Here is a 27,811-nt window from a genome sequence, read left to right as displayed (position 1 = left end):
TTTCCTAACAATTTTACCACAGAAGTAGGCTTCCCTCAGGTTTCTTGTTGTTTGAAGAGGGACATTTGTGGAGCAGTGCTGCAAATGCAGCCTGGCAAGGCAGCTGCATGAGCAAGCAGCCTCCTCTATCTTGTGCCTAAAGAGAGAAAAGAAGGAAGCTTACGTAACACCTATGCAAGTCTACTGCCATGAAGAATCACAGAACTCTCCAAACTGCTCTTTCAAGCCAGTGGTTTCCCTCTACCTCTGCTTGAAGAGGTTCCTGAAAAGACCCCCACCAGTATGGGTCACATCCATTGCCCCCCACTACAGGCCTGTAGCTTCTTTGTAGTCAGCATTGGTGAGACTTTACCATGAGTACTGTGTTCAGTTTCGGGCCCTTCACTGCAAAAAATACATCAAGGCCCTGGAGCATGTCCAGAGAAAGTGGAGGTGAAGGTTCTGGAGCACAAGTCTTATGAGGAGCAGAGGAGGGAAATGGGATTGTTCAATCTGGAGAAGAGGCTCAGGGGAGGCCTTATTGCCCTCTGCAACTGCCTGAAAGAAGAGTCAAGAGTCTTGTCTAGTCCTTTGTTCAGGGACACAGAGCAAGGGCAAAGGGGGATGTGGGACGGCCAAATCCATCCCTTTTCTCTGCAGGTGCCTCATGTGGCTCCAAAGTATGTTTGCTACTGGGATAGGTTAGTGAGCTCAAGATTAGTGGCTCTTCTCTTCATAGAGCTAGACACAGTCTGACTCATCCTCAAAGTCCTGTCCCCTAAGCCCTGGAGTTAAACATGCTCAGTGATGTGCTCACCTCAGCCGGAAGCAACCATGAGATGCAGACAGAAATATGAAAGTCTGTAATGTTGACACAAATTTCTGTTCTTTTCAGCCATTCACTGAGCAAACCAGCTGTTTTACTATGGATCGAAGGAAATGAAAAACGGGTAAAATTTGGTACAAAGAAGAGATATGGTCAGAGAAAAGATAATTCACCTCACCACAGGAAATGCTGGATAGAACTCTTTGGCAAGCATTAATGTAAGAGGACAAGTCAGATGATCAGGCTGGTCCCTCCTGATCTTAAAAATCTATTACACCTTTGTATGTTCCCATATACCTGGGGATGGAAGTAATTGCCAGCAAGCAATTACTTGAGTCTACTGCTTGAGAAAAACAGTAGGACCCAAATTGTGTGCAGAAGGGTTTTTTTGTGTGTGTGCATGTTTTGTTTTTTTTTTTTAAATGATGAAATCTAATTAAAATGATAGGAATTTCCTGGTGAAATTCTCAGCCTGTTCATTTTTTTTAACATTTTTTGTATTAAAAAAAGGTGCTTGAAGTCCTTGAATTTTTAGCCTTTAGCCACCTTTAATCTATTTTCTAATCTCTTAATAGCCTTAATTGAATTCTGAATACTTGTAATTATTAAACATCTTTGGGGGATTGTAATTTGTATTTCAAGTTATACAAAAACAATATCAATTGCACAACACCTCCACTCCAACCTTTATGTCAAATTAAACCATCAGGGATGTAAGGCATATAATTTAGAGGCAAGATATTACCTTCAAAATACTATTTTACCTGTGCTTTCGGGTAGGTTAAAGGAGATAAATGATGAGAATTGAGGAAACAGAGATGTAAATGTGAGCCTGATCTTATGTTAGTGCTGTTGTCTTCTTGGCCTCTTCACCCTCTGGGTAAGGCCAGAGCCCAACATGAAGTTCCAGTCAGAAGCAGATAGAATCATACAATCATTAAGATTGGAAAAGACCACTGAACTCATCTAATCCAGCTGTTGGCCCATCACCACCATGCTGGGCCTCCAACTCCATCTGAGCCTTTTTATGCTAATGTTAATTTCCTGGTTTGCCCTGTCTCTGCCCTCTTCCTGCTTCAGAAGCTTACAACCTTTTTGTACCTGGATTTTTCTCCTCTTTCTCCCCTGCTTGTCTACAGCCCCTGGTACCAAGGCTGTTTTTTATTTCTCTCCCTCTTTCATCATTGCCACTTGCTAAAGGACAGCTGCCCTGCTGGGAGCACCAAACCTGCTCCTTGCTAGGGGTCAGCTCAGACACCCCTCTGAAGACAAAAGGCTCTGAGAAAAGAGGATGGATGGCATGGCAGTCCCACCAGGTGCAGAACAAATCCACTTCCTTTATTCAAGGACAGAAGCAACTTGCTACTCTCTAGAAATTACAGCATCCAAGAAATCTCTAATCTCTAGAAAGTACAGCATCCAAGCTAGATATTTGCAGCTAATACGGCAATGAGCTAATACAAATGGAACAGTTTAATTCTTAACAAATAGAGAAAAAAAGGCTCCCAAAATGTGTGCCTTGTAAAAACCAGGAACTTGGTATCAAAACACAAACAAGTTTCCTTAACTTGAAGAAAATATTACTTTTCTCTGTTTGCTTGTTGTTGTAATACGTGTTTATTAGTTATTGTTAGTTTCCTGCCACTTGTTTTCATCTTCCTTCCTCTAGAAGAATTTGTTTTTATAACCAGTACCAAAACCAAAATCTTTAGAAAGATAAATTCCTTTCCTTAACTTCAGTGCAGGATTTCAACTTGTCACTGCTGAGCATCTTAAATGTTTTCTAGAGACCCTAGCAGAAAATCCATGACATTTCTGGGGAAATGACTATTATGCTTGTATCCATCACTTGTAGCCACTGCAGAATCTGTCTTCATACAAATAAAACAAACGCCCACTCATTATGCTAGTGTCAGAACCTGGATTTAATTCTTCTACCTTTATTCAGGCTGAGTAGTGTTCTACTTTGGGAGCTGTCCTATTAACCAAATAGGCTCAAGAAGGAAAATCATTGGATATATTTGAAGCATTAACTGACATTATTTACAATCCGTATTGCTGAAACAGCTATGATTGCCAGTCAAACTGTAGGGAATTGTGCTTTTGACAGCATGCTATTACAAAAAGGCAATGTTTGAGCTTGCAGGCTGATGTGGTGATCCAGGAGTTGTGTGTACCCAAACCTATCCACTGGGACTGCCCATTCGTACCCATGGACGTTTGGAGAAATGGTATCAAAGCACATGTATGTAGTATATACTGCTAGATTCAGGCTTGTACTTGCGTTGTAAATTTTGTGGTCCAGAGGAGGCCACAAAAACAATCAAAAGGCAGGAGCACCTCTCTCATGAAGAAAGGCTGAGGGAAATGGGCTTGTTTAGCTTGGAGAAGAGAAGGCTCCAGGGAGACCTCATTGTGGCCTTCCAGTACTTGAGGGGAACTTACAAACGTGAGGGAGATTGACTTTTTACATTGTCTGATAGTGATAGGACAAGAGGGAAGGGGTTTAAACTAAAGAGAGGAGATTGAGGTTAGCTATTAGGAGGAAATTTTTTACTCAGAGCAAGGTGAGGCGCTGGCACAGCTGCCCAGAGAAGCTGTGGTGCCCCATCCCTGGAGGCCCACAAGGCCAGGTTGGATGGGGCCCCAGGCAGCCCAAGCTGGTGGGGGGCAGCCCTGTCCACAGCAGGGGCTGGGGCTAAATGGGCTTTAAGCTCCCTTCCAACTCAAGCCCATCAATGATTCCATAATTTTTCTGTGAATATTGAACTTCACTGTGCTTTTGTTTTTACATTTGCTACATAATACATTGAGAGTTTCCTAATAGAGACATGTATATTTAGATTAAAAAAAAAAAAAGACAAAAAAAACCCCACAAACCAATACACCACAGTCATTTTTAATGCATTATACAGACCAGAGTAATGATAAAAGATGAGTTAGGACATAATTCTGCAGTTCAGCATCTGTGCAGAAGCCTGCCCCATATGCTATACATAAAAGGCCTGACTCATGCAGGTGTGACTGCAAGATGAGAGCCACTCAACTAAAAGATGAAAACAGCTGAAAAACTTCGGTGAAGGCACTTTAGCTGAGACACTTTAGTTTAAGAAGGTCAGTATGCAAAGTCATTCAGCTCTCCTTTGGACTTCTTACCCTAGAAAGAGAGAACAGTAATAAAATCAGGCAGCAATAAATTTAGAGCAAATTATAAAAAAAATACTTCTATGTAGCACATGTCCTGACTACGGAATAGTAATAGGTCATCATATTAAATACTATGGCTGGATAATTTTATCATCACTCATACTGAGCCCAATCCTCCTTTCCATGGCTAAGCCAACCAAAACAAGAATATTTCCCTGAGTAAAAGCAGGATTTACCCCAGTAGTTATGAGATTGCTATGGTCAATGAGAAGAACAAAAATGTAATCAGAGCTCAGGGTCAATGCATCTTCTATTTGTCAGAGTGGGGGAGTAATCTCCCTTTTATAGTTCCATAATTTGCTAGAACCACTGCAAAGGGGCTTTAAAGGGATAAGTGCTGTTTACTGGTACAGTACTGGGTCATGGATGCTTTCCTGAAAACCTGACTCTAGCTCCAGATTACTCTAGCAAACTGTAGGGATCATAGTGTGCTCTGTAATGAGAACTATAGGGCTTGGTACAAATGTTCTGAGAACTTACTTCTTCTCTCCTCACCCACAAAGAGCTTCTCAACACAATGAGAATCACACAATGGTGTTATAAATTATATGCCAGGTTTCAGTCTGATCTCGGGTATTCACTTCTAAACCTTTCAAAATACCAGTTTCTAATTAAAATTATGACACGTTCTTTCAACAACAATAACCCAGTATGTGAGGACCTGCATACCTTTCAAATCTTTCATAAGGCAAAGAGTCAGCCTTAATTTGCAAGTAAAGTTTATTGTTTCGGTGGCTTTAGGTAATGAAAACTCCTTAGGAACAGACTGCTATGTCAGGAATGTGACACAAGACACATGGCTAGGGCCAAATTTGAGGGAAGTTTCAGTGTCAAATCCCCCCATTTCAGTACAAAAAACTTCATTCTCAAATATAAATGCAATTTTTAAAGTGAGGTTCAGGTGTAAATAAAGCTGTTACAGGTGATGCTATGGAGACTCTTAGAATCATACAATCATTTGAGTTGGAAGGGATCCTTGAAGGCCACCTAATCCAACTTCTCTGCAAAGAACAGGGACACCTACAGCTACATCAGGGTGCTCAGAGCCTCGTCCAGCCTCACCTTGAGTGTCTGCAGGGATGGGGCATCCATCACCTCTCTGGGCAACCTGGGTCTCCAGGGAAAGGTTACGGATTCTTTGAGTACCTTCCTGGCACTCATTGCCAGAACTTCAGTCCCAGATAATGACACGAGAGAGCTTGTGTCACTGCCCATGCTATGCAAAGGGATAATTATCATTGCTGCTTTATTTATCATTGCTGCTTCAGGGCTGAGGGAATCCTCTTTTTTCTGACATTTAATATCTGTACATGAGGAGTCAGCAGCTGGCATTCTGCAGCCATCAGAGGGAACATCCTGATGGTCATTGCCTCAGCCTTGGCAGGAGAAGAAGGAGGGATGCAAATGTAGGCAAAAATCTGCACTGGTCAACTCAAAAGCAGGAAAACACCCTTCAGTGGTATTTATGCTTGTCCTGGAGCTCTGGGAGGACAGAGACTACTAGAAAGGATGATGGAGAAGCACTCACAGCCATCCTAGGAGGAATCCCTCTGCACTGCGAGAGATTCCTACAGCCAGAAGCAATGGCACATGGTCTGTGGGAACTGTCCCTTTGGGGGAGCACTGGCTGAGCCCTGTTCCTTCAGGACGAAGCAGCGTGGGTGGCAGCCACCACACCTCAGTGGTGAAACTCGGTCACCAGCATCGGCCCTTCTGGCTGAGATTGCCTAATTCCTACCCTGAGCCTGCCGCTGGTCCTCAAGCCGCTGTGCCCCATCACCTCTCCCTCGGGGTGAGGCAGCGAAGTAACGCCCTCTCCTCTCGGGGCTCTTCGGAAGTGCTTGGTAAAAACCGCCATCCATCACCGACACTTAACAGCCTGGCTTTCCTCAGAGGGGAAAAAAAAAAAAAAAAAAAAAAAAAAAGGGAAGGAAGAAAAAAAAGAAAACAACCTTTACCACCCACGCAGAGACGATTTTTTAAAGGAAGAAAAAAAGAAAAAGCACAAAAAACCCAAGCGAACAGCAGCACGGTCCCCCTGGCTGCGCTCCCCGCTCGCCCCCGGCGCGGTGCCCCCGGCCGGGCAGCAGCAGGTGCTCATCCCCCCGCACCTAGCGAATCATCCCAGCCTCCCCCCGCCCCGGGCAGCCTTCGGGTGCCGCTTCTCATCGCTCTGGGAGATAGTTTCGGGTGACGGGAGCCGCCTCGTCATTTCCGCCAGGAGAAAAAGACCCCGTGCACGGGAACCGCTGCCGCAGCCCCACCGCTCTCCGCTCCGCTGACCGGCAGCAGAGCCCTCGCCGGGGCCGGGAGCCGCCCTCGGGGCCGCGGGGGCGGGAAGCGTCGGAGCGTGCCACCGCCTCCTCCCCCTCCTTTTTCCTCCTCCTCCTCCCCCTGCCGCCGAGCCGGCAACATGAACTGAAATCCCTAGCGAGGAACAGAGGCGGCGAGCGAGCGGAGCGGAGCGGAGGCAAGCGGGGCTTTAGCGGGGATTTTGCCTCTTTCGGGCAGAGGAGCGGCCCCGGCTGAGGGCAGAACGCTCCCGACGCTGCACACAGCCTCCCCCCTCACCCGGAGAGCGGCGGCCGCCCGAGCCCCGCGCCGCCGAGCCCCCATGGCCCTCATTATGGAGCCCGTCAGTAAGTGGTCGCCGAGCCAGGTCGTCGACTGGATGAAAGGTGAGCGGCGCGCTCCGCGTCCCCCCATCCCCGTCCCGATCTCCGCAGGTGCGACCCGCCGGCTCCCCCCGTGGTTTTGGGCAGGGGTTGGGAGAAGAGGGGAGCGGCTGTAGGGTCCTCACCGTCCGAGGGGACCTCGGGGCGCGGCTGGCCACCACCGACGGCCACAGCGCCGGAGGGGAGAGAGGGGGCCGTGCCCGGGGGGCTTCGGGCGTGCGGCGCGGCAGGCTGCTCCCGACAGCCTCCCGAAATAAAAGTTGTGCCCGTGGGGAGGGCACCCCAGTGCGTGCCTGCCGGCAGCCAGCGGTATGCAGCCGGGGAGCGGCCCCTGCCGCTCGAGCAGCCCCCGGCCCGAGCCTCGCCCCTGGCTGCGAGCACCCCACGTGCCCGCGGTGCGCAGCCCCCGGGGTCGGCACGGAGGGACGCGCCGATGGCGTTAAGCCGGGTGCGGTGCACGGCCATTTGTTGGGCTGCCATTTATTTGCGCGGCTCCACTGCCTGCTCCCGCTCCCTCACCTGTCATTTCCTCTCTTCCCCCCCCGAATAAAGTGTATGGAGAATAAAACTTGGACTTTCTGGAAGGGCTTCTTTCTTATTCTTCATATGCTGGCTTAGCTTGAAAACTCCTATTTTAAAAGATTTTTGTTTTTTTTTTTTCCCTTTCCTTTTTACCTTTAACTTAGTCTGCAGCTGTGTTTTGAATAAATCACCCTCTCATATTATATATCTTTTTATAAAGATAGAATGACCGGATGGGTACAACTTTTGAACAACTGCTACATTGTGGGAGTTCCTTATAGCGTTCTGCATGCTACTAATGTGACAGTTTCATCATCCTTAAAATTTCAGGCATATAGCATATGTTCTCCGCACTGGTGTTTATAGCTGTCGAGTTATAATTATGGTCAGTAACGTACATAGGTTTTTTTTTTGCAATCCATAGAATTTTAAAAGCTGAATAACGTGATACTTCATATTCTAAGGAATTAGCGAACATTACTAGCAACTTGAAGGAGCTGCAGATGAGCAGCACTAAATGCAAGCCCCTTTCAACTCCAGAATGTTTCATTGCAGTCATTTGGCTTGCAACATTTTTTACTTCTAAAAAAGCTTGTGCTGGGGTTTTTTCAGAGCAGTGTCTGAGATAACTCCCTCGTGTATTGAAAACGCAAAAAAACAATAATGAATTTCAAAGATCGCATTTTTCAAACACTTCAAAATTGTAATATATCAAATACTTCTTGTAAGTGACAGGTGAAGCGCATGCCACGCTCTGTGTCTGTATTGCTTCAGTATAGAATTGGTTATTTAAAACCAACAGGCTGACTACATGAAATCCAATATTGGAAATAGTGCAGCTGGAGGGAGGTTCGGAGTCAAAAGCCTGGAAATGACACACAGAGCTGTAGGTCTGCTTGGAAAAGAATTAGGTGGACTTCATAGGAAAAAAAGTGGGGAGAAAAGTTACTGCTATCACACCTGCTGTCTGGACTATGGAGCTTGCTTTTAAATGTTCAAACTCTTTATTTTGGTGCAAATGCTCATTTGTTTCTCTGAAGTACTTCCATTTGTACGGCGCTTCCGCTTCTTCGTTTTGTATTCTGAACGGCCGATGGCACTTCATCTAGAATGATGTGCACAGAGAGAGGTAACGCACCTGCCTCTGGCAAGAGCTGTGTGAGGGAATCCACCCACATACCCACGGTAGTTTTAGACGTAGAAACAAGTAGGACTGGCAACTGTGCGCAGGTCACTCTGCCTGGCAAAGCTGGGAGAAGGACAGCAGTGGGAAAGGGCTGCAGCAACTTTGTTTTCCTGAACATCGCTGCTGAAATCCAGGTGAAAATAGGTTCTTCCGCTGCTTTAAGCACATAGGCTTTGAGAAACGTGGTCCACAAAGTCTCAAAAATAGCTTATTTGTGTTTGTCATTTGGAGAGGTACCTAGGGCAGGTAAATGCCTAAAATGAGAATCTTTCACATCTTTCAAAACACATCTTTCTCGTGAGAACTTTGGGGTGAGTGCATTAGTGGTCTCTGCATTAATGGCTGTTAATGCTGGTCTGCCTAAATTACCTTCAGCTCCAAGACATGGGAATATTATGTTGAGTTTCTGGGCATTATTTTACAGAATTATAAATGCTGAACTTGGTTTTAACCTCTTTCTTTAAATAAGCACCCTGTTATGTAATATGCCTGCTAAAAGCAGCTCTGTAAAGAGCGTTCTTCAAAACAGATTTCAATGTTCAAAGCACAATCTTTCCTGCAAAAGGAAAATCCTACTGTTTAACATTGTTTACAGTTATCTGAAAGCAAGGGGAAATGAAACACTTTGGATTTTATTGCTCTCAGTGTTTCTGTGATGGTCTTGCTGGTTTGACCTGAACATTTGCAATAAATTCCCTGTCTGGAATTCTTTATTTAGGCAAAAGAGCCATGACATCAGTGGCATTTTGTTCAGAGCAGTGATAAAGCATTGGGCCTAGCATTAAGGATGTGAAAAATGAAGACAGGGAAAGTATTCCAGCCCCGAAGCGTTACATAAAAGTGCCGACTCTTGGCCAGATGGCTGCATGGGGACTGGGCTCAAGGCAGTGGGTGTTCACCAAATTAATGCAGCCTCCCCAATGTGCTCTCAGTTTTTAATTTCTTAACATCCACAGTAGGTCTATGAAGCCCTTAGTGGTCTTTGGGCACTAGCACTGCTCATAGGTGGGGTTGGACATAGAACTGGTTATGCGTGCGAGTAAACCACTGTCTAAATTTTGCTTTATGAAAATGTGTACAGTAAGACGTTGTGGATCCAAGTGTGTGAACCAGTTGGTGTTAACCAATTAAAGCTTTACAATTGAAAATGGGAAGGCAAAGTGAGCCTGTTGTATCAGCAGATGAGTTCTTGTATGTTTTGAAGTGAACTCACCGACACTGAATTGACTGTCACGGAGCTGGAAAAAGAGCAGATGGATTAGCTCATCTCTCCCACAGGATGGCATATTGGATGTGGAGGATAAGATGAATATTTAAATTGTTTCAAACTGTGCATTATTTCACTTTTCATATATTTTGTACTAATTTTAAAGGCCCTGCATGGATCAGTGAGCTGAAACTGTGTCAATCAACTCCTCTGCCTCTCCTTTTGAGGACATATGTGGATTCCACTCCAGCGCTGCAAGACGTTGGCATGTTGCATGGGCGGGCGCCATCGAACGTCATGGCTTTCACTGAGTTGTGAAGGGAGCTTGTCAGATGTGCTTTAGATTGCTAAGGCTCTGAGCAAACTCAAAGACAAGGCACTCAATTACTTCCCAGCCACCAGGAGGTTTTTAACTGGGTCTTGTAATTTTCCTTCTTTTGTTCGAGGTTATTTCTAATGGCTGTAGTTTGATAAGGGCTTGCTGCTTTTAACAATATTCTAGTTTTAATTCAACACCATTTTTGCAATGGCACAATGTGTTCAAAAAGGAAGTCCACCTGGAAAAATTGAAAAATTGAAATTACCTTATCTAAAAAAGCTTAATTTTTTTTTATTTTATCTGTGTGTGTGTGTGTGTTAAATGACAGCGTATGGAACTTGTACTAAGCTCATACAGCTTAAACTGTTCTAATGGTAGCTGTACTGAAGAAGCTGAAATTTGAGGCATGGAGATGCTCTAAAGGCTTTTAAAGCTAAAGAATGTGGCCTTTTTACCTACATAAAGCGTACTGTACCAGCATTTAGAAGGATGTAAACATTTAGAAGGGCTAGGGGAAGAGAGAGGCTGATGTGAATGTGCTAGCAAAGGGAAAGCAGAGTGCAAAAGTTCCGCCTTTGGATGAGTTAATGTTACATGTCTTTAAGAACCAAGTTTCTCTCTGCTCTTCATGTACAGAGATTCACATCCATTTTCAGCAGTGTGTTTGCACATAGTCATCAGGGGCTGCTGACAACTGTGTGCCAGTAGGTGTAATGGGAACTGTTTGTGCTTCAAGAAAATGCAAGGGTTTGTGGAAATGATGCTCTGAAACCAAGAGTCTAACACTTAATAATTAAAATGTTGCTCTGGGGACCCTTTCACTCCTGTTCCTGCATATACACAGCCGTAGGACTTCTGTGGCAATATCCAGGTTGTGCTGCAGTCTCTAAACTATTAGCCTGCTCGTCAGTGAAGGCTTCTAACCTTTCACAGCACGGGGATTTAGACTTTATAAACAGTAAGAATGACCACTGTATCCAGCGTTGCTGTCGCACCTGCTTGAGAAGTTCATTTTTGCCTTGACTTTCTCTAAAGTAAAGATTGTTATGGACAGTTTAAGAGAAAGCTTTTTCTGAAGTGTAGGACGGGCTATGGTACCACAGAAGTCTATGAGCATCTGCCTCATGGTAAAGGAGAGATGTGTTTACGTGTATGTTATGCACCCTCATTTTGAGCCTTCAATTTTATCCTCCTTTTCAGTTTTCATTGTGTTGAGTTAAAGGTACTTTTTTATACTACTTGCCTATTGTGGCACCCTTAACAAATGTATTAGAAATAATACGTGCATTGCTGAATGTTCTCAGAGAAGCGAAAGCTGGAAATCTAAGAGTATGAAAAATACTTGCATTCTAAAACTTTAATTCATTGTGAGGGTTGTGGTAGATGACTGATGAGCTGCAGAAGAGTCATCAACTTGGAGTCGTTGTGTATCACCATATGTAGAAGAGATCAGGTGTTCAACATTTTGTAAGCATTAAACCAGCATGTTTTTTTTTTTTATTTCCAAGAAAAGCAAACCAAAATTCTGCAGTAGCAGAGGGCACATACAGTTCTTCATGAGCTCTGAAGCCATACTATTAAATGTAGCTATGAGTTTTACTGTAATGCCTAGCAAGAAAAATCTGTGGAAAAGCTGTAGAAAAAGACAAAGTGGTACCATAGTTGGAGCTTAATTATGATGAATCCTGAACTCTCTAATATAAAGGTAGTTACTCCATTCATAAGAATAATAATTTCACGAAGAGGAGTTTGGAGCCTTACTGAAAGGGGCAGAGGGGAGTTTGTATGAAGACTGATTGTCCCCATCTTAAGTCAGACTGTGCTATTCCAAACTTCAGTTTTAAGGACTCCTGTTTTAAAACTGCAGTGAAAGCACCACTGAAAGATCTCTCTCTTTCGCTTGTTTATTTTTCCTCTGTGAATCTCTTACTTTTTGCTTGCCCTTATGACATTAGGAATTTTAATAGCATCAGTGGCCACCACATCCATCACAGTGATATGTTTTAGAGCATATTCATGATTAGAAAACCTCTCCTGCCATCATTTATCACCAGAAAATAAAACTGAAACTCCTGTGTAACAATGCCTGACAGTCCTGGTGTTGCTATAGCAAAGGCAATGTTACATAAGCAGCCACTCTGCAAATAATTCACACAGTCAAATTTTAAGCATAAAATGAACATTCATTTCTAAATTAATGATCTTTTTGGGAGTGAGCTTTCCTAGATGAGGTGATCTCACTTAATGCCAAAATTAATGTGCGAGCTGGGATGCTCTTTCAACACTGCCCCTTTACACCTTTACTTTGTTTGAACATATTGTTCTGTTTCTGAAACATCTGTTAGTTTAAATATGGCCTCACAATATGTTTTCTCAAGTGTTTTTTTTTGTTGGTTTTTTTTTTTTTTGCAAATGTTCATTGAAGTTCTATATTCTGATCTTATTCAGGTTCATTTGCACACAGTCGTATTAAACCAAGCAATTTGTTAATGATTATCAAGAATTTTGCAAGGCAGTGATATAAACCAGATCATTTATCAGATGAGAGTTTTGAAATATATATATGTTGCAAGAAGTTGTCTTCTACTGCTCCAATAATAATAAAAGAGGCAGACCCAACTGGCAAATGGTCTAGCCTTCCTGACTGATCCTCAGAAGGACAGCTAACTATTTAATCTCAGTAAGTTACTGCAGCACTTGATTGTACTGCATTTCTCAGGGTCAAATAGTAGTATTTGTTACTGATTTCCAAAGGAATAGTGCAAGGCACTTTTCTTTGTGGGTAGGCTAGCATTCAGAGGTACGCAACTAGGAGAAAGAGGAAGCTAGTTCCTTGGGTTCCTATTCTATGTGGCTGCTGTTTCATTTTCAAGAGGTCAGTATTTCCTAATTAAATCATAGGATAACTAAGTATAGTCATCTTCTGTAGCAAACACCCATAATAAGATAACTTTAGATTTCTAGATCCAAACAAAACAAAATTGTGCTACTCTCACACTTATTACGTAAATAATTTGTTTAATGAAACTTCTAAACTTTCAGCTTAGAAGCTGAATGGTTACCAAGACAAATGCTGTTGAATAAGGATTCCCAAGTATCTTACTGAAAAATTGCAGTTCTGGAAGGGCTCTGTCATTGAACGGCGAATAATACGTTTTCTTCATTCTTGTCTCTCTGATTTTCAAATGCATCTACTTTTTTTTTTTTTTTTAAGTCCGGGGAGGGGAGAGAGAGGTTGTATTTTTCAAGACAAAAAAGTTGAGGGGACTAATATTGGGCCCATGTTATAGTCAGAACACAGAGGAAAGCAACTACCATGTAGATCTCCTTGCAGTACTGTGCAGGGTATTTATTTTCTCCATGTGGAAGTGTTGGATCTAGCAAGACACCCGTTCTTAAATTTAAAATAGTTGACTGTCCTGGAGCAAGCATCTGCTGTTTCCAGCAATGTTCCTGCAAGCGAGGGGTGAAGTGTTGGAAAACACAAATCCATCAATCTGTGGTGCCTGAGATGAGCACTGTTCATACATACATTCCTTCCTCACCTTATATGGGAATTAGGTGATGTCTGGTGAATGAAGGGTCTTATTTTTTTTCCTTGAGGTTTCCACTGCAGGGATCTCTCTTAATGCAGAAGGAATTCAGCAATGTCTATATCAAGTCATTTTAAAACACTGGAATCTTGAATATCTAGCCTTTTGTTTTCTACTTATCTGCCAAATAACTCCATCTTTGAGAAAATAGCAGTGGGCATGAGCTTGTAAGTTATTTGGCATTTCCTGTTTATTGGCTTTTTTTTCAGGTAGAAATTTAGGGCACTTGGTACCTCAAATGAAGTGTCTAGAACAGTAATTTCTAAGTGTTTGGCCTTACATGATGAACATCTGCTACAGTGCCATATGGTAGGAATTTCCAAGTAAACTGTTAATTAATATATGAGTGTACTAGAGTTAAGCCGTAATTAAGCTATATTCAACTGAAGTGTATTATTTTAATATAGTAGGATACAAAGTGCTGCATTTTTGTGTTATACCTCTTGTATTGTGAAGAAGAGAGCAAAAAAAAAACTTGATGAGAGTGAATGTGAGCCCTTAAATTAAAGGTTCAAGTACCTTTTTTAAAATAAATGGTTTAAGTCTCTCATCAGCATCAAACATCCATTGTTTTGAATGGAATAAGGTCTTCCTCCTGCTAATGCTGAATTTTAGATTGCTAATGCTGTGGAGATTCCTCTGCTAGGGCTTCACTGGTGTCTGGACTCTAACACATGGGGACCCTGTATTTTCATCTGGTAAAGCCAAGAGGGAAAACATTGGAATATGTGCTGTCTGGCTGAACTGTGCAAGCATTTGAGCCATTTTCATATAACTTGAAATATCAAGCTGTTCTTGATTCTAATGAATTCTATAAAACATCTTAAAAACAAACAAAAAAGATGCAGGTCTGTCTGCTGGGTGACGCTGACTGGGTCATGCCTATGCCACTTGGACTAGTACCTCTGGTGGGACAAAATCATGCTGTGTGTGCTGGTGAAAATGATCTGTAAAAAGCGCTGGGGTGGGAGCTAAGGGTGTGTATGAGCAAGGATGCTGTTGGGACATAGCCAGGGATGTCCAGCCGTAGAGCCTAGGTTGCCTCTAAAAGACTCTTAGTTATCACAGAGGATGATTGTTGGCCTTACAGAAATTTACAGTTATAACAAAAAGTTATATTATATAATTTATTTTTAGTTTGGCCTGATCCACCAGTTGCCAATAGCTACAACTATGAATGACCCATTTTAAAATATACACTTCTTCCCTGGCCTCCCTTCTTTTTCCCTTCTCTCCTGATAATCTTCATGACAGTAGGAAGGTGAAGAAAATCTTCCTCTGCACAATGAGGCCAGGTAAATATAGGTGGGATATTTCTGTACTAATTCACTTTATGGCATTTTTTCCTCTGAGTCAACGCTGAAACCATTCCTGGGGATGCTGAGGGTGTTTAGTATTTTAAGTGAGACCTAAACCTGAAGTCTTGACCAGTGTGGTTGCTGAAGGCCCACTGGCGTTTTTCATTATAGTGCGGAAGTTAAACCTAATGCCCTAATAAAATTCCATTTTAATAATTAAAATCTTTGTAACTGAATTCCCCTCATTGATATTCGTGACTGATGTGTGCCTTCTTCACTTCGTTAATTGCTTCTTAGTTTTTCTGGGTGCTTTTGCATACTTGATATTTTGACTAGGTTTTGCTAGATTTGGAAGGCTCTGTGCCATTCTTGTCCTTGTTTTCTTTCAGCTTTTCAAGAAACTGTGGTGGAGGGGTCTGTTGAAAGTGATGTAGAAATTTTTCTCAGAAAAACTGACTTATGTTGAATGCAGTTGACTATTGTGAAGATATACTTGTCCTGCTTGTGTAAACATTTTAAAAGCAATCAAACAAATTGTTCTTGTCTTTGTCTAATTTAAGTGTGAATGAATTATAGAATGAAATATTAAAAAAAAAAAAAACACTTATTGAACATACAGCACTGTCTGACTTCTAGCTGACTTGTTTACTGTTTCTTTATAGTCACAGACAGAACCACGATCTCTTTGTCTCCGTTTCTTGTTATAGATCAGGCATGACTCTTTTTTGGTAGGCTTTGTTTTACTAGAGCCAACATAATGTGAAACAAGCAAACCTGTTAGGGTGTTTTTTATTATTGTAGTCTGCTTGTACTTGTTTCTAAAGCCTTCTGTAATTGCACTGTGATGAAGTGGTCCTTACTGCTTTTCAGAAAGGTGTTTATTGCCTTTTTTCTAGTATTGCGGTCTTACTGTTAGTTTAACCTCGAATGTGGAGGCTTATTGTTTCTTAAATTTCTCTTTATGTCTTTTAGTACAGTGTTGAGTGTTGTGTCCCCTAAGTCCTCTTCAAAATATCTGTGGTCAGTAACTTCATTGCTGGGTATTGGGCTTTTTAGATTAAATGTAATTTTCATTACTTTACCCTTTATTTCATTGTATGTTTCAAACCATATGGATCTTAGCTGTTTAATGCAGTCTGCGGTCAAAAGCCTATTTCTGGAGCTCTCATAATTGAGTCCAAGAGCACAGTGTAGTGTTAACAATTTGTCATGCTCTGTGTGTGGATTTGAGGGAGGTTCGGCCTGGAATCATAATCACTGCACGTAAGAAATTTCCATAAAAGTGTCAGTCAGAACCTTTGAAGGAAGGAGCACTGTTTATCATCAGAAAAATAGAGTTAGCTGTAAGACAGCATTCTGTAAGAGCAAAAAAAAAAAAAAAAAAAAAGCCTATTTTTTTAAAACAGGACTGTTTACTTTACAGCCTTTAAAACATTGTTCTAAATGTCTGCTTTAGCAAATTACATTACTAGCATAGCACATTTGAATGCCTGTGTGAGTTATGAAGCTATCCTTAGCAGCTAAAGAAAATAAAACGTTGCGCATGCAATCATGAGACTTTTGTGTTCTTAATTAGCATGTTTCCTTTGTGTTTTTTATTTTTTAATTTTTTTTTTCCTTTGAAGTAATGGATTTGCTGTCCTGGTAACTATGTTGGCTTGAAGAAGACAACTCAGGATTCATGGCAAAACTAATGAAGGAGTACTTGCTGTCTGTATCTCTAGCAGAAACATCAGTTGTTTAAAATGGTCTTTCAAGCTCAGCCACACAAGGTCTTGTGAAAAGCAAAACACTTGGTGCAAGGCAAAAAATCACTTTCATGTAAAAATATACTCTGTGTACTCTACAATATTGAGTAGATGAATAAAAGATGAAAATTTTTGTGGAAGGCTAAAGGTAATTTCAGTTCCCAAAAGTTTTCAAAATTAGTTTAAATAGAACTCACTGATGTTTTTTTGCTTGTTCTCTTTTGGTTGATAAAACCCTTTTCAGTCACTTACTTGGACATCATTTTCTTTATCTCCTTCATCCTATACATTGTCCTTCACTTTTTCTAAGCCACAGTGAACTACTCAATGATGAGCTGGAGGTAATGAGTGCTAATGAGATATGAACGAGTAAACATGAACAGACGGGACAATTAGTTACTGGCTCTGGTACTGTTACCAGATCATGGGATTTTATCTGTGTTCTGAGATGCTGCTTTCTGAGTCAAGGTGTGGTGTTGCACTCTAGGTGGCTGTCAGGGCATCTGAATGCAAGCAGTTGTGGAACAAGGACTTGAGTTTGCAAGATATTGTGTCCTGAATGATTTTCGTACATGCAGATGCGCTCCAACTCCTATTTGGAGATAAGTTCTGTTTGTAGCAGATTAACTGAAAATGTAACTTCAGTGAATGGAGTTCCTTCAAAAAACAAACAAGCAGGACCAAACAAACTGAACATTTTACTTCTAACTGAAAAGAAGGTAAATCAGAATACAAATGTGGCTGCCCAGATACTCACAAGGAGGGGGAGTAGGGTGGTGTGGAGGTGAAGAACCTTACCTTTGAAAATGCTGGTTTTTCAGTTGATAATATATTGCAGGCTGTGGTGACTGTGGTGACATTGTAAATCCAAAAGAAAAATGGGTATGAACATAGCTCTTCAACTGCATGTATGTGAAATTAATTCATGTAACAGGTAGAAATAAATAGCAGTTAGGAATGTGTTGTTGCTTCTTTAGCTTTCTTCACTATGTATATGTTCAGTAATGTGGTCTGCCTTTTAAGGGTAATTGACAGCTCTATTTATCCTAAGAATTAAAACTATAACTGTTAATCCTATACCCTCTTTTTCATTGTTGTAAAATACTTGAAGCTTTTTCTTGCAGATTTCTGTATTGATAAATCTTACAAAATCAAAGCTGATCTCAAGAAAAATTGAAAAAATTGAAATGAGACCACGACCTCCGTAGGAAATATTAATGTGTCAGGATTTAGTTAAAAATGATAAAAAATTGTTTCTAAAATTACAAATATATATATTTTTAATAGAATGTTTGAAATTTAGGCAGTTAATAATTTGTAGCTCCAAGTTTTTGGGTTCAAAGCATCTCAATAACATAAAATGACATGGACTGTATTTTCTAGAAAGAAAATGGTTTCCAGATCATGGTAATTATAAAAATGAGTAAATAGATATAAAGAGCCTTTTAGTGTCATGATTAGAAATTTCAGTGTCAAGAGATCATTTAATTTTGAGCTCACCATTTTTTGGATTTTTGTGTTCCCGTGGAACAGCACAAACCCATTACGTATCAGCCCTCACTGTTGAGAGAAATAAATACATGTAGATCCCCTAGTAGAATACACGCTTCTTTCGTGTAAATAAACACCATCAGAACAATTGACTTGAATGAACTTTTGATGAGTTCTTAAATGCTCCCTGTAAAGTTATCATCATGTGGCAGATGGGAAGTAAATGAGCTAGGAGTTCAGAGAGGTCAGATAAGGCCAGCCATAAAGGCTGTATGCTTTTTTCTTTTTTCTTTTTTTTTTTAAACATCTTTTTCCTTCCGTTAATGACTTTTTTGCTGTGACATATGTGACTTTATTTAAGTTTACTCTGTGCCCTCTAATCCAATTGCTTTGTTTAGTCAAATATTTTTTTGCTTTTGCTTTGAATTTTGGCTTTTGTTTTTAGTATTAAATGTGCATATGTAATTAGGATATGTTATTAAAGATTAGATTCTCACAATGGGATGCATACCAGCTCTTGAAATGAAGTCATGCTTGTCAGGAGATAGTAAATAATAAGCTTAGTAAGGTTTAAAAGATGTGTCTTGCAAAATATTAGACCTTGTAATGAGCGCGAAGTGGCAACAGCACATAAATATCAATTGTTCTTCTCCAATGGATCTGTTTGAATATGGTTTCCTTAATTTGAATTAAAATTTCTTTTGCCAGTTTAATGAAACAAGCAAAAAGGGATGTTTGTCTTTTGAGAAACCACAATTTCCCATCCCACAACAATGACTTGTTTTGAACTGAAGGGGAACAGTCTGACATTCATACGGTATCTTGTAATCTTAGTTCCCAAAAGCATGTTAAAAAAAGAAACTGCAGTCCAGCAAGTCCCTGTTTAGCTGCAAGGGGGAAAATTGGGTTCCTAGATTCACTTTTGGGACTCTATACTATACTCTATACTCTACGTTTTTCATTATATCCAGAATCGTTTAGTACTTATGGGAGCAAGAGCATGGAGAGTATGTTATCCTATGCTCTTAAATATCTAGAGCAATATGGCATGTGAGCATCCTGGCTGCTGTGTGTGCACGCATGGGATGGTGTGCCCAGGCTACTATCAAGAGTGGCATTAGCAGGAACAGGACCTGAAGCCAAGGATGGGTCTTCTTGCTAATTTAATCTGCCAAAAGTCTGTGTAATCACGCCGTAAAAGATTAAGAATTTTTTTTTTAATGACTGCAGTCTTCAATTTAGGCACCTAATTTCTGTCTTTGAAGTGCACAAATCTTTCCACAGCTCAAGGCAGAGTAACCTCTACTAATGATCTGGGCGGGGGGTTGTCCTTCAGTGTTTCTGATGTGTCCTCTGGCCCCTCTGGGGGAAGGGGAGCTGGCATAGCCCTTCCTTGTGGATGCATCTCTAGCCCAAACAAAGCAGAAAGGGGTAACAGTACATCAGGGTACATGTGTATGATGGGGAAAGTGGGGTAATTTAAGTGGAGAGGAGAAAAAGGGGGTACTGTGCACACACATTATCAATAATTTTTTGCTTTGTTTTTTTATCATTTTATAAGTTACGTTCATAACCTTTTTTGAAAATTCCTTGTGTAAATTCCTTGATTTGGGAGATATAGTATGAGAAAGAGAAAGATAAATTGCCTTCTCTAATGACCAAATATTTCACTTAGATTAATAAAAGAAAAACAAAAGCAAACATGTAATGAGGAAAATGTTATCTATTTAGTAGTTTGGGGATGCTTACCAAGCAATCAAAACCTCTACTCCCTGGTGCTGAAATTAAGTAGCCGTTATACTAAGTAGCAGCATACTGCTATGGGTACCCTAGCATTAGCTGCACCATTTTTGGCTAACACCCAAAACGTACGTATTTGGTACAGGAAAGCCTTAAAAATCCTTTTGTAAGATGCTGTTATCTTGCCTGTCTCAACAAAATCACAGAAAATGTTTAGTTATACCATCAAGTCTTTTCCCATGTGCTGCTGTACCCTCTGCATTGTTTGGATCACTTCGACTTTAGCAGTGTTTCAGCAGCAGGTAAAGAGGCTGCTTACCACCCACTGCACTGCAGGTCCTCCGGGTCCTCTTCATTACAGGGGGAAGAGGAGGTTAAATGCATTCTGTGATCTCTACTTTAAGTAGAAGCACTTCTAAGTGACTAGCTCTTTTTTTTTTTTTTTTTTTTTAATGAAAGAAATTTGTCTTGTAACAGCTTTATATTCCCAGCTAATTAAAATCACTGCATTATATTGCTCTCCATATATCCTATTTGGTAGGCAGAAAGCATTTGCTCTTTGACAGATTCATTTCTTGTTGGTGTTGGTTTTGTAGTACGCCACTGTCCTGGACTTGTACAACTTAGAAAATAAGGCACTAAGGCATTTTATGTATTTGAAAATGCAAAGATTTGTTAATCATTAATACACAAAACATGTTCAGTCTTGCTTAGCATCATAATATACAATTTGTTCTTCATGTTTAAGTGCCTTGGCATTTTGGCAAGACTAAGTTGAAGGGCATTTAGTTTGATGTGTTAAGCTTGGGAGTGTGTTTTAAATTAAAAAATCATTACAAGACATGGTATGCCTTTGCTAGCAACCTCTTTAAAAGCTGCCAGGCAGGAAAAATGCCTTTTTTAGTGAAGAGGTGAAATTGTCTGTGCTTTCTTAGGCACTTAGTGTTGTTTGATGCCTTTCAAATTATGTGAAGTCTTGTATGTTTTTCCAGTGGTCTTCTTGTTGCAGTGCTTTGATGTCTTTTGTGCAGATCTGAGTGTGCGCAGGTGGGACTTGAAGACTGCCATGCCGCCTGTCACTCTTGATCTGAGATCTGGAGGTTTGAAGAACTTCACCCAGCTGGAAATTAGGATTGGTTGTAGAGATGGAGCAACCTCCTAAACAAATTAAGTGTAGCTTGCTTTTCCTCCTATCTTTTCCTTGTGCCAAAAGCTGTGGCGTGAACTGAGGATTAACAACCCCATTACCATTTGTCCCAGCTGTCAAGCAGTCCCTTGATGAATTCTTCGCTAGTCATGTTGGTGCAGATTCTGTAGCATGCTGAAAAGGAGGAAAACAGGTATTTTTACTGGCTTAAGATCTCAAAAATTAGGTTCCTATTTAATTTATTCCTGCTGAGCCAGTTGGGTTCTTTTTCTGAATGGAGTACTTCTGAAAATGAAAATCAACTACCTGATCCAGCATCCCCTCACCTAGCCAAAAGGAGGGCTTGGAAACGAACTGGAGTTGACACCTTCATCCCTGAATAGAGTCCCTTTGGACACCGCAGCCTAGTGGCATGACAGACAAGGTGAAGTAAATAAGAGCCCAAGTTATTTGGAGAGAGAGATCTGGTAGCAAAGTGATAATTGTGCAAGCTTTTGGCCAAGTGGTAGAAGCCATCACAGTTTGCCATTTACTTCACTGTTATTCTTCTGACTAAATGTAGAATGGGAGAGAGTGTTTGTAATTCATAATATGATGTTTTGGGAGAGGCTTGATGAAGAAAACCAACTGGATGGATGCCCATTGTCTTAGACTCTGCAAAATGTAGGCTCTTGTAGTCTAGCTTGTCATACTTGGAAAGAGAGAGGAAATGTCTGAGAAAGAGAAAGAAGAGTACTGCAAGCTTTTATTTTAAAAAGATTATCTGATTAAACGATTTTGAGCAGTAGGAAACTCTTTGGTGTAAAAACTCCTGTCTGCTATAAACCGTAGGCCTGCTTTGATCTGGTACAGTGCTTACCATTGTTACAGTGATAAGCAAGACACTACAAAACAAATTTATGCCGAAGAGAAATAAACAAATGCATCCTCAAAATCTGTTTCAGAAGCTCCTTGCGTCTGTATGAGGAAAATCAGTGTTTTGACAAAAGTACTGATATATTCTGTTACTGTAGATTGGAGCTGGATTTGCTTTCTATTATGAGGGCAGATGGGGCTTTGATGCATGCTGCTCAGTAAGTTACAAATTACGAGTCAGATCATAACAGGACTGTAAAGATTTTTAAAAGTGCTCTACAGGTAAGGTTAATAGATCATTTGGTGAGTCTGTGCTAAAATGAATTCAAAAGGGGTCTTGATGAATACTAATTTATAATAAAGGCAGAGTAAATATTGAAATTCTTGTAAGCTTTATTTTTTTATTTTCACCAGAATTTGTATGGCTTTTAAAGTATTGTTTTCAGGGGTATTTAATGACATTCTCAAAGAGAATTTGAAATACCAGTTTCATACAGTTTGAGACTAAGCCTTTTTGGTTATGTTTACAAAAAAGAACTGAAGATACTAAAATGTCAAGACTGGCAGTAAAAGAAGCCAACCCGGGCTAACATGGAAAACATAAGTTACTAATGTAACGTATTGAATTTACTGTGCAGCATTTCCCTTTCTTTATTTTGTGATGGTAACATATTATGCAAAATGCTTATAGCATTTGCAGTGCTCTTGCTAGAAGCTCTTTCCCGGCTCTTTTTGTGGGCCATGGCACTGTGGTTGTGCATTTCCTTGTGTGGGCAGTTAGCACATGTGCAGCAGGTTAATTCTGGCTCTGCGTGCCGTGGCATCGCTTACAGCAGCCCCATGCATTCCTGCAGCATTCATGGGTTATTCATGTGCTCACCAGGGGTGAAATTACCTGGCGCATCATGTGAGAGACCTACAATTCAGAAGAAGTGTGCAATAAACTCTCCCTTAACAAAGAAACCTCTTTCAGGTTGGTTAATCTGCAGAAGGCAAGGAGGAGGGGGCTGATATTGTGCTTTTAATAAGATTTCTTAGTTTGGCAGCTGCCAATGTAGACAAGTGTGGACTGTATGGAGCAGAGGGAGGTCCGGAGGGCTCCCCTGCGGGTAGGCAAAGGCTGAAGAGCCTGTGAGATCCTGCATGACTGTCGTGTGACAAGTAATGCTCTACGCATAGGGCTTCAATGGCCAGCCCAGCAATGCTCTGGTTCCAACTCCAACAAAACCAAAAAGCCAAGTGTGTGAGTTGCTTTACAGTGTAGCTAGAAACTTCGCAACAATTAACATTTTTGTCTTTTTGAACACTCATTAGCACTTAAGATTGGCTATTAAGAGACATGAAATGTTTAATCACCATGTCGTTTCTTATTAGCAGTAGTCACTAGTGCAAAGCTTGTTTAAATAATAGTAATTAAGTAAAAAAAAAATTGCTGTTTTTACTTGGATTGCTTCCATTTTAAGTGTTTAGATTACTGACCCAAGCAAGCTATGTTTTTGTCTCCAATGAAATAGTATTTTTAAATACTTAAAATCTTAAAGTAGCAATAAAATAATTCTAAATGTCAATCAGAAGTCTGGAATGTTCTCATACTGCCTCTAAATGTTTAGGCATTTTTAGTGTTTGCTGCAAAGGTGAATAATTTTACTCCAAATTGAAACGAATGATTTCTCATTTTCTAAAGGTCTTCTATTTCATTTAATATTATAAGCGTGATACGGCATTGGTTCCATAACAGCCACGCATTCATTGAATTGCTTTTTCTTCCTTAGTGCTAGTTAGATATTTAAAAAGCTGTTAGGAGTAGACTTCTGACTAACTGAAAGGAGATCTCTCGTTTATACATGTAAGGAAAATTTATCAGCCTCAGAACTCCTCAAAATCCTGAAGCGCAGCTGGATATTTAAACTGTTCCAAATAACAATAAAACAGCTAATTCCATCATGGGCTATAACTGTAGGACTTTTTTCTTAAATAGAGATTTATTCCCCTGCGCAAAGTGGGCATTTAATCAAAAATAACTTCTGTTTCGCTATATTCTAAAAGCATAGGTTATGTAAAAGATTAAAAGCAAACATTCATTTTTAATGGTAATTTTGTGGAACTCTGAATGGAAAATATCTGTAAAACTTTACTAGTCAACATATATCCTTCTCTTTGCTACTCTAAATCTCAAAGACCTGCTCCAAGCCATGGTGAGAGAAGTCTTCACAATGAATTCAAACGGGGGATTTCTGCTAGCATTCCTAACAACAAACACACAGACAGGTCTGTGTCAGTGGAGGTGCCTTGGATGAAATGTTGGGAGAAAGAAAGAAGAAAAGGGACTTGGCTTCTTGCAACTCCTTCCTGGATATGCGCTGGGATTGGCCACTTCAAAGTCTTTCCCAGCTGGAAGCAGTATGGTGAGGTGCCCCTTGCATCCACTCTGCAAGACGTAGGTGGGGAAAGTGGTGTCTGGGTACAGCAGTGGGTTAGCATAGGGGAATTAGGGATGAGTGAGAGGTCACTCTTGTGCTTTGTTGAGGGCTGTTGTTCCCACCTGCAGTGATGAGATAGGGACTGAACTGAGACATGCTTCTTTCTCCTTGCCTCAGCCACCTGTAGACAAAGACAGTGGGCCCCAGGGGATGAACACTGCTTTAAAATGTCCTGGGAAAAACTGAGATGTAGGAAAACAGCCTTTTGCTTCCTACAAATGCTGAAGGGTGACATTTTCTTTGAGATATAACTGTGAAAATCTACCAAGAAAAACAATACCTTGTTATGGTATGCAACCCTGCATGTTGATGGAGTAGATCTTCCTATTAGTGTTTAGATGATGCTGAATGATGAGAACTGGGTTTGCAGGAGAAAATCTTCTACTTCTTAGCTTCTGTGTAGCAAGGGGGAAAACAATATCTGCAGGCCTGGCTGAAGCATAACCTTGGTGGTAGGCAGTGAGGAAGGCAAAACTGAAGAGTAAGATGCAAATTAAAAAGGTCAGTTATTGCTAGAACTAAATACATTTTTGGGGGTCATGACAAAACAAAAATTATTGGGGAAAAAAGGCAGGAGTGTTGTATATGCTTTACAGCTTGCAGAATCTTAAAGATATGTTTGTCCTTGGCAAAGTGTCTGAAGGTCTGAGAAACCTTAAGATATTACAAGCACCTCACAGGGAGACATCTGGGAGCTTGCCCGCCTGTTGAGAATTCACAGTAGGATTTGGGCTTGAGAGCTACTTCCTGTGGCTAGCATGTTAGATTTTGAAGCTCTGTTCAGAGATTAACTCCTTGAAATTTAATTACCAGCTATTGCATGTTCGAAACACTGGCAGTTTCATGGTTGTGTTTTTTTCCTAACATATAGCATAGGAAAATCATGAAATTAAATTTACAAAAAATGGAATTTGAGTTATTCTGCCAATATTAAATTGGATTTCTGGATTAAAAAGAAAAGAAAAGAAGGAATATGCCTTACGGATGTATAAATCTCAGAATTATTTTGGAACGTGTTCATACATGTTGCACTGGGTAATATCGCGTGTTTAAAGGAAAAAATTTTTTTTGGTATCTCCAAATGCTGACACTATTTTTATTCTTACAGTATTTTAAAGTAGTTACATAAACTTTTGAGAGAGAATGCAATGCACATGCTCAGGTCTGAGGTTTCCATAATATCAACAAAACTATTTAGTCCTAGCCTACAGCAGGTGAATGGATATAAGTGACTATAGCTTTCCTGTAGAATTAGAGCTTTGTTACCTAGAAGATATGCGAACTCACAGATACATGAAGCACTAGAATGAGCTACTTTAATTTCTATAGGAATATTCACATGCTTGAAGTTAAAATCATGTATGATCTCAGCAGTGAGGTCCATATTTGAGAACTAGAACAGCTGAGTTGCATATACCTTGGAAATGTTACTCTGGGGATTTTGTGATTTTGACTTTTTTCATTTCTGTAGTGTAAGTATTGCAGTCATTCGAGCAGTCATTTGAAATGTAGTTAGTCCTTAGTTACTTTATTGATGGTGGTATGTTTTTGGGTTGCCAGTAGCTGTGAAAATAATATAGTAGTGAGTAGTCCTGCAAAAGTACTTTTGTACTGACGCTGTTTCTCTCTTTTATCTAGGATGAAAGTTGTACTTTCTGAGAAGATAAAAACAGAGGTTTTTTTTTGTTTGTACATTCAGAAAGCTGTCCTCATCTAAAGCATTCTTTAAACAGTTACTTTCTTATTGCTTTTCTTTACTTGCTAATGTTTTTTATAAAACATTTGGGGATTCAGCATACATTTTTTTTCCTCAAGATGGGTGTAGGCCTTCTTGAGATGGCGTAGAAAGCACTGCTGCTACCAACTGTCTTAGATATAAATCGAAACCTGCTAGTTTTCTTAGTACTTTTCTTTCAATTCTTTCCTTAGCACAATTTAAAAAACATTAGGATCTACATATTTAAGTTTGTCTGTGAAACCCTATAATCCTGTGTGTCCAAATTAGCCTTCTTCACCTTATGTGCATAAGGAGGGGAGAGACGTTTTGGGATGAAGTTCAATAGTGTCAGGCCAAACCTTGAGAGATTGTTTGCACAGCTGTGTCTAAGCAGGGACCAAACTGTTAAACAACCTAACAGGGGAAAATGAATAGAAACTCCTGTTGGCCAGAGCACTGAATTTCCTGGACAGCGCTCAGGATGTTATGAAGTCATTGCACGCACTGGGTCAAGGCTTTTACCCATATTTTCCCCTTGCACTTGGGAATAATTCCTACTTTGTTTTTTGTTTTTGGTTTTTTTTTTTTTTCATAATAATATAATCGGCTTCAAGCATCTAAACAAAACTCTATATTGATGAATGATGCACTATGGTGTGCTTACCTAGAACTTCAATTTGGAGACCTTTCCCTGCTGGTGAGCTGCTTCACTAATGTGATAGGAGACAGTGTCTATGTATCTGTCTTGCTTCCTTGCAAATTGTAGATTATGAAACTGGACTACTGAGCAATAATTTAATCAGTGCATCAGAAGAGCATTAAGCTCCATTAAACATTGGGTCACCATCAATGTCAGATGAGTATTAAATTATGGCTTGCAACTTAGCAATACTCATCCGAAAGGCAGTGCTTAGGTTCTTGGCAAGCATGTAACAGTTTATTATGGAACAGATGCTTCAGAGTTTAACATATGACTGGAGTGTCAAGTTGTGTCAGAGAAGATGGGTCCAGCGCTAATGCAGTGCTCAGACTTCGTGGGACACATGTTAACGAATCACTCCCTACCTGAACAGTGTAGGTTAAAAGAATTTAATTAACAGGATCTCCTATTGAATGCTTGGAATTCAAAGCATGGCTCATCTGCCAAAGGTTGGCTTATAGTGTGAATAGGTTGTAATAAAATCTCTTTGCAAATGGTGGAGATGCACTTCTAATGCAGGGGGAGGATCCCTGCAGGCTCTTCAGTTTGATTTTTTTTTTTTAATTTTTTTTTTTTTTTTAATGCAGGAGAAGCATGAGTTTCTTTCTAGTGCTGGTGCACTGCAATATTGCCAGCCTGATACTTGGAGAATGACTTTGGAAGCTTCACTGCTAGTCATGGGTTTTCCAGGTAGCAGCAGTAAGATGAATGTAGGGACACTTTCTGGGTGGCTTCACTGATGTTAGCAGCAGCTCGCATGCAGTAGCTAAATCCTCAAGGGTCTTGTCAGTCTGCTGAACATTTCCTGCCACTTAGGAAAGCAGTGTGCTGCAGGAGATGCTGACCTTGGCTCATGCGGGGAGAGGGAGGAGGGTGGAAGATGGGTGCTAGCATACTGTTGGTTTTTCCATTACTGCAAAGAGAATAAGGGGAAGATGAGTAAGAGGGGGAGTGGGTTGGGCTAGTAAATTAACAGATGTACTGAGGAAAATTATTGTTGGTGGTGTTGCTGGGAAAAGAAGAAATAAGAGTTGTTTTGATAGAGGCAAAGAATGCCTGATCTTTACATAGACTCTAGCTTGGTGGTAAGATGGATTCTTCCACTGGGAGTCCTAACAAGA

The 27,811-nt window shown here is 40.6% G+C and overlaps 1 protein-coding gene and 1 long non-coding RNA gene across 10 annotated transcripts in view; one reads left to right on the top strand and one right to left on the bottom strand.

Moving 5' to 3' along the window:
• LOC110404592 lies at positions 3,689 to 6,375 on the bottom strand. Its single transcript, XR_002442340.1, has 2 exons — positions 5,751 to 6,375; positions 3,689 to 3,962 (listed from the first exon to the last, which is right to left on the bottom strand). It is a non-coding gene; the product is annotated as an uncharacterized LOC110404592 (long non-coding RNA).
• Positions 6,390 to 27,811, top strand: part of CNKSR2 (connector enhancer of kinase suppressor of Ras 2) — a 232,243-nt gene continuing 210,821 nt past the window's right edge. For 4 of the 9 annotated variants that reach the window (XR_002442319.1, XR_002442320.1, XR_002442318.1 and 1 more), the window contains exon 1: positions 6,390 to 6,690. Coding sequence is in view for 6 of the 9 variants with exons in the window: in XM_021408951.1 (XP_021264626.1) it covers positions 6,627 to 6,690 (64 nt within the window). In the remaining 3 variants the exon portion in view is untranslated. The remainder of the gene's footprint in view (positions 6,691 to 27,811) is intronic. The other 5 variants (XM_021408974.1, XM_021408944.1, XM_021408984.1 and 2 more) reach the window with 4 other exon arrangements.

Source organism: Numida meleagris, chromosome 1, assembly GCF_002078875.1.
Source record: "Numida meleagris isolate 19003 breed g44 Domestic line chromosome 1, NumMel1.0, whole genome shotgun sequence".
NCBI lineage: Eukaryota > Metazoa > Chordata > Aves > Galliformes > Numididae > Numida > Numida meleagris.
This window is presented reverse-complemented; position numbering and strand designations above follow the sequence as displayed.